At 38.2% G+C, this 10,611-nt stretch overlaps 1 protein-coding gene across 1 annotated transcript in view; it reads left to right on the top strand.

Annotated features, from left to right (window-relative positions):
• Positions 1–412: 412 nt before the first annotated feature.
• Positions 413–10,611, top strand: part of OSBPL11 (oxysterol binding protein-like 11) — a 185,246-nt gene continuing 175,047 nt past the window's right edge. Inside the window, exon 1 of the mRNA XM_006869375.1 lies at positions 413–670. Coding sequence (XP_006869437.1) covers positions 471–670 — 200 coding nt within the window. The 5' untranslated portion in view covers positions 413–470. The remainder of the gene's footprint in view (positions 671–10,611) is intronic.

The following is a 10,611-nucleotide window of genomic DNA, read 5'->3' as shown; positions in this document are numbered from 1 at the left end:
CTGCGGCGGGAACGGTCGAGCGGACTGGACGGGACCCTTGAGGGACCTGCTGGAGAAGAGCAAAAGGGAACGCGGCGGGCCAGTTCCTCAGCTCAGAGGTCAGGCCGGGAGTCCCTGTCCGCGGTCCTTGGTTTGGCTCAGTCCTTCAGAGTCCGCGACCTACCCACGCTGTTTCTCCTTTGACTATGTCACCAAACCCTCTAGTAGGGTGATTTTTCCTTGCTTTGGCCGGGAGGGAGATAGGTAGCTATTTAAAGGATATCTGTCCTGGTCTCTGTCTGCCCTCTTAAAAGTTTTTTTTCTTCGCTGGGAATGCGTGTTTTCCATTCGTAGACCATTTGATGGTCCACACTCTAGCCACCCTCTTGTTTAGCAAGTGGGATCACATCTTAAAAGAAAAGAAAAAAAAAAAAAAAAGGCACCTCCAGAGCTACCCTACAAAATTGCTCTCTCCCGCCCAAGAAGGGACAATGGACTTTGGAGTTAAGATGCAGGGAGGAGAACCACTGTCAACCATGAAAGTCTCCGAGAGCGAAGGCAAGCTGGAGGCCCTGGCCACAGCGTTGACCCCGAACAAAACCAGCAGCAACAGCAGCTGTGGTGGTGGTGGGATCAGCAGCAGCAGCAGCAGCAGCAGCCGCGGTGGCAGTGCTAAAGGCTGGCAGTACAGGTATGGCCCTTTCTCCAAGGCGATTTCCCGGGCTGGAGTCTGCCTTCCCGCAGATGTTGGGGGGTGAAGTTTCTCCACTGATTTCCAAAAGCAACTGATACATCTCATTTGGACCTGGGACCTCGTCTCCCTTGTTAGGTGCTCTTGAGTTGGTTCTGATTTATTTAGCGACATTATTCAACAGGTTTTTATTGAGGGCTCTTGGGAGAACAAAAATATATGCTTGAACTCCCAAGACAACCTGAGAGTTAATCCTCCCTCTGATTTAATTCTGAACTCGGTTCTGTTTTTGCCTTTGTTCTAATTTGTTTACAAGTCTTCCTCCTCTACTGTGAGGGCAAGAACTGTTTTTTATTTTAACTCTGCCCTTTTTGGAGGTTAGCAAACTGTAGGTGCTAAGAGCATATTTGATTGACTGGAATAATTGAATCTGATAAGATTCTTGCTCTCAGGACGTTTGTGATTTAGAAGGGGGAGGGTGTGATGGCTGCTGATTCAGGGAACCTGTATAGGGTTTCCGAGGGTGTAAAGCCATATCTTTCTCTTGGCGGAGCAGCTGGTAGATTCGAACTGCATACCTTGTGGATAGCAGCCCACTCATAATCACTACCTACCAGGGCTCCTTTAAGTATAGTTGATCTGACCTTGAATTGCTCTTGATGAGAAATTCTATATTTGTTCATTTCTATTAATATGAACAGAACAGGAAGAGTCTTATAAGAGCAATGATAGTTTTTATTTTATATTTAGTGTATGTTGTTAAGTGCCATCGAGTCAGTTCCGACCCATAGCGACCCTGTATAGGGTTTCCAAGGAGCTTCTGGTGAGCTTGAACCGCCAACCTTGCAGTTCAAACGGCTTTGTAGTCTGGTGCATTAACCCACAGCACCACAGGACTCTATTTAGTGTATAGGCGGAAATAATCATCCAGAATCTTAGTAATGGGTGAAATCAGGACACCCTGTTAGTATTGGACCTAATGGTGATTCCTCAAGTTGGTCAACTTTGGTCTTTTCTTGTGAAATTCTGTGACTTTTGTGTGAAAATTCAAAGGGATTAAAGCCAAGATTTTGTAAAGAATATAATACTACATACTTATCATATGTTGTTGTTAAGTGCCAATGAGTTGGTTCCTACCCATAGCAACCTCTGCAAGGAGCAGCTGGTGAGCTTGAACTGGTGAGCTTAAACTGGTGACTTTGTAGTTCAAAGTGACTTTGCAGTCCAGTGTATTAGCCCACAGTGCTACACCAGGCCTCTAATATGTATATGTGTAATATTGTTGTTGTTAAGTGCCCGTCCGGTCGATTCTGACTCATAGCAACCCTGTATAGGGTTTCCAAGGAGCTACTGGTGAACTTGAACCACCAACCTTGTAGTTCAAATGGCTTTGCAGTCTGGCGCATTAACCCACAGCGCCACACCAGGACTCCTATGTGTAATATGTAGATGAATACAGAAATGAAATGTAGAGGATTGTAACTTTTTATGGGTAAATGACTGGTGGTTATGTGCCATCAAGTTGGTTCTGATTCCTAGTGACCCTGTATAGGGTTTCTGAAGGTGTAAATCTTTTGCAGGAGCAGAAAGATTCCAACTGCTGACCTTGCAGTTAGTAACCCACCTCATAACCCACTATGCCACCAGTAATCCTTGGTAAATGACTGGAGGGCAAAGTAAACGTTTAGTTACTGAGAGATAACTTTTGAAATCAACATAATGCTTTTGTTGCAAGTTAATGAAAATTTTGTAAAATTCTGAATTTCTTCACAGGGATTTTTTAATATGATTTCAGGAAACAAGATAAACTAATGTCTCCTGACATCCTCAATTCATTGAAACCTAGTCTCAATTGAACTGAGAAGTGACAGTTTTTTAACACTAGAGAGAATTGTCATAAAAACTACTTTCATAGAGAAACTCTTGTCCCTTATTTAGAGTGCCATTTAATGGTTATATAACTTTCAAATCAGAATCAATTGGAAGCACAAATGTAACCACGGAAATGTCAGCTGCAATGTGGAACACCCAAAGAAGGTTTGAAAAGTTAAGATGCAGAATCAGCTATGTTACTTCCTCGTACTATAATCATAGTCTTATTGGCCTGAAGTCATCTAGGAAACTGTAAGTTTTGTCCAATACACTCTGTTCATGAAGGCAGAAAACTGTGTCACAGTACTGAATGAGTCCAAAGAAAATAGTGAAAATTAAAAAGATGCTTAAAGGGAAAAACTAAAGTGTCTAGAAAACTTAGTTATGTGGAACTCTTCCCCAAAGATGTAGGTAAATAAAGCATTGTTGCATTTACATCTTTCCATATGTTTTGTTTTATTGTAGCTTTTCTGTCCAAGGCTAATCCTTCCATCTAGCTCTAATTTATCCCTCTGTGTGCTAGGATACTGATTAAGCAGTTTTTACCTTTTCCTGTGTTGTTCCTGTGTTCTCTGGCTTCTTCCCTTCTGTCTCAATTTCTCTAGATTTATAAACAAAATAATAACAACAACAAAAAATTTCTCTAGATTTATAAGCAAAATAATAACAACAACAAAACCCAGTCAAATCCTTTCCTCTTGAAAGCTGCTTACATTCAATGGCATCATCTTCCAGCACACACCACCCCAGTTACTGTTATATACTGACTCCTGGCAACCACTAAGTGTCAGAGTAGAAGTGGGCTCCATAGGGGTTTTAACAAATGATTTTTTTGTAAGAAGGATTTGAGAGGAGAGAGTTCTGTGGGTGAGTAAGTCTCAGGAATAGGTTAGCCATTTAATTAGCATATCAAATTGAGACACTTTTCCAAATGAAATTGATGCAGTTTGTAATTAAGCTGGGACAACAGGATAAACCTAGATTGTCCCAGACCAACTGAGATGGACCATTAGAGTCTAGGAATTAGAAGAATGAATGAGCTTCATCCTAAGGGAGTATCTGCAGTCAGGCTGAACTGATGAATAAAGGAATGGAAGCAAAGTTCTATATTGCATAAGAAAAGATCTTGGTATAAAGTTGTAGGAGGGTGTATTTGGGCTAAGTCAAGCCCCTCAGTCCTAGACAACTACTAATCTACTTTATGTGTTTATAGCATGACCCTTCTGGGCACTTGATCTAATTGGAGCCATGCAATATGTTGTCTTTAGTCACTTGCTTCTTTCACTTAGTATAATATTTGGGTGAAGGTTTACAGAGCAGATCATCAGTCCCAACTTCAACAAATCATACACTTCATTTCATTACAATGATTACAGTCCTCTCCAATGACTGTAATCTCCTCAGTATACCATCAGTTAGCAGTATTTACCTCTGTTCCTTGTAACTCTTGCATTCCTCCCTGTGTTTCCTACTACCTTCATTATTCCTGTGCCAACTTCCCTCTTGTATATATCCTTCCCTGTAACCTGAGTTAACCTATGGCGCTGTGGGTTAATGCACTGAACCATAAGGTTGGTTTGAACCACAAGGTTGGTGGTTCAAGCTCCCCAGCCACTCCTTGGAAATCTTATATACAGGGTCGCTATGAGTTGAAATAGACTCGAAGGCACTTAACAACACTTTCTATCCAGTGAATACTTTTCTATTTACTCCCACTTCTGGTAACTATCATAGAATGCTTTTTACAGCAAGAAAACCCTAACTTTTTACAACAGTGATCTTATACAACATTTGTCCTTTTGTGATTGACTAATTTCTGGTGTGATACTATAGGATAATGCTCAGGACCACAAGGTTGGTTTTAACCACAAGATCAGCAGTTCAACTCACCAGCCACTCCTTGGAATCCTTGTACAGCGTCACTACCAGTTGGAATCAACTAGATGGCTCTTAACAACAACAATTACAATCATCAAAATGTCCTCCAGGTTCATTCATGTTGTGAGGTGTTTTACAGATCCATCATCATTCTTCAACATTGTGTAGCATTCCATTGCTTGTATGTACCAAAGTTTGTTTAACTATTGTGTTGATGGGCATTTAGGCTGTTTCCATCTTTTTGCTATTGTGAACATGGGTTTGCATATGTGTGTTTGTGTCACAGGTCTTTCTTTTTTTTAAATAAAAGTTTTTTTTATTGTGAATTGAGTGAAGGTTCACAGAGCAGATCATCTGGTTTACTTTCAAAAAATCATGTATTTTGCTTCATTGTAATGGATTGCAATATCCTCTATATATCAATAGTTAACAGTATTTGGCTCTATTCACTTTGACTGTTGCAATCTTCCGAGTCTCCCACTACTTTCATCTTTCCTCTGTTATAACCTCTTTCTTGTTGTATTTTGCCTGCCCCTATGGCACTGTGGGTTAATGCGCCAGACTGCAAAGCCATTTGAACTTCAAAGTCAGCAGTTCGAGCTCACCAGCTGCTCCTCGGAAACCCTACCTATACAGGGTTGTTATGAGTTGGAACCAACTTGATGGCACTTAACAGCAACAATAAATCACTTATGTTGGAGTCCTGGTGTGGCACTGTGGGTTAATACACTGTACTGCAAGTTTGGTTTGAACCACAAGGTTGGCATTTCAAGTTCACCATCCACTCCTTGGAAACCTTTTCAGGGTCGCTGTGAGTCAGAACAGACTCCACAGCACATAACAACAATCACTCATGTTAGCATGGAGTCCTGGTGTGGCACTGTAGGATAAGCACTGGACCACAAAATTGATTTGAACCACAAGGTTGGCTGTTCAAATCCGTCAGCTGCTCCTTGGGTTTCTGAGTAGTGCCTGATGAGTTTGAACTGCTGATCTATGGTTCAAACCAATCTTGCAGTCCAGTGATTATCACACAGTGCCATGCAGGTCTTTTATCCACATTGAGTTTATTTTTATATATAGTGTGAGATATGGGTCTTGTTTCATTTTTCTGCAAATGGATTTCCAATTTTGTCAGTATCATTTGAAGAGACTATCTCTTCCCCATTTAATTATTTTGGCCCTTTGTGGAAGATCAACCGACCATAGGTAGAATGGATTTGTGTCTCAATTCTGTTCCATTGATTTATGCATCTTTCATTGTACTAGTACCAGGCTGTTTTGAGTATACTGTGGTTGTGTAGTAGGTTTTAAGATCAGGAAGTAAGAGGCTAGTTTTTCCATCTCTTTAAAGAAGGCTGTTAGATTCTGGATTGGGATAGCATTGTACCTATAGATTGCTTTGGATGGTGTTGGTATTTTCACAATGTTAAGTTTTCCTGTCCACGAGAAGGGTGTATTCGTCCATTTATGCAGGTCTATTTTGGTTTCATGCAATAGTATATTGTAATTTTTTTGTATATGTCGTCTGTTTCTATGCTTAGATTTGTTCCCAAGTATTTCATCTTTCAGGTGAGTATTATAAATGGTTTTGTTTTTCTGATTTCCTTTTCAGAGCTCTCTTTATCTGTGTAAAGGAATCCAACTGATTTTTGTATGCTAGTACACTGCCACTTTGCCAAATCTATCGATGAGTTTCTATAATTTTCTTGTGGAGTCAATGGGATTTTCTAAGTATAGGATCATATCACCTGCAAATAGAGTGTTACTTCTTGCCAGTTTGTTGTTGTTGTTGTTGTTAAGTGCCGTCGAGTTGATTCTGACCCATAGCTACCCTGTATAGGTTTTCCAAGGAGCAGCTGGTGAGCTTGAACCTTGCAGTTCAAATGACTTCGCAGTCTGATGCATTAGCCCACAGTGCCACACCAGGACTCCTCTTGCCAATTTGGATGCCTTTAATTTCTCTTTCTTGCCTTATAGCTCTGGCTAAGGCTTCTAGCACAATATCGAATAGGAATGGTGATATAGGGCATCCTTGTCTGGTTCCTTGTTCACAAGGGAAATTATGTCAGTTTCTCACATTTGAGAGTGATCTTGGCTCAACAGTCAAGGTTTTGTATTGTTTAGTGTCATCAAGTAGATTTAGATTCATAGTGACCCTGTATAGGGTTTCTGAGGAGTGGTTGGTGGATTTGAACCACTGACCTTGTGGCCCAGTACCATGTATGACCTTAATTATGTTGAGGAATTTCCCTTCTGTTCCCTTTTTTTTTTTTTTTCTCCTGTTCCTTTTATGTTGAGAGTTTCTATCAGGAATAAGTGTTGAATTTTGTCAAATGCCCTTTCTTCCTCAGTTGATCTAATCATGTGATCCCCTCTCCCTTGTTTTAATTATGTGATAGATTATGTTATTTTTCTAATATTGAACTATCCCTGCATACCTGGTATGAATCCCACTTGGTCATGATATATAATATTTTAAAATATATTGTTGAATTCTATTTGCTGTGATTTTATTGAGAATTTTTGCATCTATGTCATGAGGGAATTTTTGCATCTATGTTCAAAGACCTATAGGTCTTTGCCTGGTTTAGGTATCATTGCCAGGTTTTGGTATACTTGCTTCATAAAATGAATTTGGGAGTTTTCTGTCCTTTTCTATATTCTGGAATAGTTTGAGTAGAATTGGTGTCAGTTTCTCTCTGGATGTTTGGTACAACTCACCAGAAGGGTATCTGGGCCCAGACTTATTTTAGTTAGGAGTTTTGTGTTTTTTTTTGGAGTTTTTTTTTAATGACTTCATCAATTTCTTCTCTGGGTATAGTCCTGTTCAAGTTTTCTACTTCAGTCAGTGTTAGTTTAGGTAGGTTGTTTGTGTCTAGAAATTTGTCCTTTTCTTCTAGGTTTTCAAATTTGTTGGAATACAATTCTTCATAGTATTCTATTATTATCCTGTTATTTCCCTTGTTTCTGTCACCCACATCATTTCTTATTCAGGTTATTTGTATCTTCCCCTTTTCTTTGTTAGATTTGCTTGTTGATTTTATTAATCCTTTTAAAGAACCAGCTTCTTGTCTGGTTGATTCTTTCTATTGTTTTTCTCTTCTTTTCTTTCTATTGTGTTTCTCTTTTCTTTTATTTCTGCTCTACCCTGTACTATTTTCTTCCAGTGGCAATAGGCTTACTTTGCTGCTCTTTTTCTGATTGTTGGAGATGTTTGGTTAAGGTGTTGATTTTAGTTACTTTCCTTTTGGATATGTATATTTATTGCTATAAATGGTTGTCTGGGCACTGCTTTTGCTGTCCCCCAAAGGTTTTGGTATGTTGTGTTTTCATTCTTGTTTGATTCATTTGATTTGTTTAATTTTTTAAAATTTCATCTGTTTCCCAGCTACTGTTACTTTTAAACTACTGCTTTTAAGCAGGGTGTTATACGGTTTCTGTGTATTTGATTTTTAATAAAATCTTCCTGTTGCTCATTTCCAATTTTATAGCATTGTAATCTGAGAAGAGGCTTATAGTATTTTCATGTTTTAAAATTTACTGAGGTTTGCTCTGTGGCCTAACATTCTGGAGAATGTTCAGTGTGCATTGGAAAAGAATATATATTGTGATGTTGTTGGGATGAGTGCTCTATTTATAACTATGAGGTGAAGTTGGTTGATTGTGTTGTTTACTTCTTCTCTGTCTTTCTTGAGCTTCTAGTTTCTAGTTGTTCTGTCCTTCATCAAAAGTGGTGTATTAAAATCTATTATTGTAGACTTGTCTGTTTCTTTCTTCATTTCTCTTAGACTTTGATTTATGTGTTTTGAAGCTCTTTCATTGGGGGAATAGATATTTGTTATGTTATGTTTTCTTGTTCAGTTGACTCCTTAATCATGTTATAATGCCCTTCTTTGTCTCTCGTTTTGGTTTTTGCCTAAAATGTATTTAATCAGATTAAAATTTCTACTTCTCATTTTTGATTGACAGTATTAGCTTGATATATTTTTTACAACCTTTGATTTGTTGCCTGTTTCTGTCTTTGTGTGTAAGATGTGACTCTTGTAAACAGCATATTGAAGGATTCTGTTTTCTTAACCATTCGGCTACTCTGTCTCTTGACAGATGCATTTAATCCATTTACATTAAGTGCAATTATCTGTAGGTGTGAATTGATTGCTGTCATTTTGCTTTGTGTTTTTTTGGTGTGTGATGTTGCTGGTTTCTGTGTTCCATATAATTTTCATCTTCTTCATTTCTGGTGTGTTAATGTCTACTAAATCTTAATTATTTTTCTCTTTTTTTTTATTTTGATGTGAAGGTGTGTTCATTTTCTTTTAGTCTGCCTTATAATTTATTATTTTATCCCCCATTTATAATAGTCTGTTTTATCTTGAAATCTACCTGACTTCCTTTTGAAAGTTCTGTAAGTATACTTTTCCTTCTTTTTGCTTTGTAGTTGACTTTCTTGTAAATAGCTCTTTCTGGTACCCTATACAGGGTCGCTATGGGTCGGAATCAACTCGATGGCACTTAACAACAACAACAACAATGTTCAGTCATGTAGGTTTGTTTTGCTTTAATGCTTCTGTATCTGATTGAGTTCTGGGTGGTGATGTCACGTATGTTAATCCTAGGTTGTTGTCTGCTGTTATTGGGTCTCAGTCCAAAGAAAACATTTAGCATGTTTTTGTAAAGTTGGTCTGCTCATTATAAATTCTTTTAATTATTAGGAAATGCTCTAGTTTTGCTGTTGTATTTGAGCGACAGCTTTGCTGGGTATATGATTCTTGTTTGGCAATTTTTTTCTTTCAGAGTTTTGTATGTCATCCCATCGCCTTCATGATTTCCGCTGCGTAATGAGAACTTAGTCGCATTGGTTCTTTGTAGGTAATTTTTCATTTATCTTGAGCTGCTCTCAGAATTCTTGACTTGTTTTAGGTTTTGTAAAGTTTGATTATGATATGTCTTAGTGATTTTCTTTTTGAATCTATCCTATTTGGGGTTCATTCAACCTCTTGTTTGTCTATCTTGTCTTTCATGATGTTAGGAAGTTTTACTCTTACATATTTTGGACAACTTTTCTGTTCTTTTTATTGTCTCTTACTGTTTTGGAATTCCAGTCAGCTGCAGATTATTTTGCCTCTTAATGTCTCACAAAACTTTCAGGCTTTTGTTGGATTTTTTCCTTCTTTTTTCTGATTGTTCTTATAGCATGTTATTATTGAGAGAATTACCTTATTGCTTAGTAATTAGGGCTTCCGTTACTTTGAATCTACTCTTTTACTCTTTCAATGTAGTGCCCATTTCTAAAATTTTAGTATTAATCTTATGGATTTCTAATCGCAGGTTTTGTATTATTTCAAAATTTGCATTTATTTTGTCTCTTTGTTCATATAGTGTTTCCCTGAATCTTCTGAAGTTTTTTTCTTTATTCTCCGTGCTTTTCTTGATCTTTCTGTCAGTCCTTTGTAGTTATCTAAAATCATTCTTCTGAATTCTTTTTCAGTTATTCTATTAACTTTTCTTCTCAGAAACATTTTTGGATCGGCATCTTGGTCATTGGTACTGTTCTTTCTTGTTTTTTTGTGTGATCTAAAATTGTCTGTTGTCTCTGGGACACTGGTGTTTTCGTATTTGTATTTAGTTGTATGTTGATGTGTTCTTAGGCTCTCACCAACTGCTTTCTGTGGGTGTAGTTAGGGAATTTTTGTCAGAGATTAAAGTTGCTACTCCTGCTTGTTTTTGATTGCCTTTAACTTGAGATATTTTTTCCATCTTTTGATTCTTAGTCAGTTTCTGTCTTGTGTATACAATGTGTCACTTCTAAACAGCAGCTTGAAGGATCCTGTTTTCTTATCTATTCTGCTACTTGCTGTCTCTTGACTGATACATTTAATTCATTTATAGTCAGTGTAATTATTGATAGATATGAATTGATTGCTGTCATTTTGCTGTGTGTTTTTTTGTGTGATACTGGTGGTTTCTTTGTGCACTGTTCTCCATTCATGCACCTCAGTTTAGGTGGGTTTGGCTGGTGTTGGCTGCTGGCTATCATTGACCAGGAGTTGGTATTAGTTCCTGCCCAGTGGTTGGAGCCACGAGGGTATGGTTGTGGCTCAGTTATATGGACACGGTTGCTGTTTCCTGTTGGGTGGGGAAGAAGAGAACCCCCTCCCACTTTCCTGTCACCACACACACACCAGGAA

This window comes from Chrysochloris asiatica, unplaced genomic scaffold (genome assembly GCF_000296735.1).
Source record: "Chrysochloris asiatica unplaced genomic scaffold, ChrAsi1.0 scaffold00130, whole genome shotgun sequence".
Taxonomy (NCBI): Eukaryota; Metazoa; Chordata; class Mammalia; order Afrosoricida; family Chrysochloridae; genus Chrysochloris; species Chrysochloris asiatica.
Note: the sequence above shows the minus strand (reverse complement) of the source record. Positions and strands in the feature narration are given on the sequence as shown.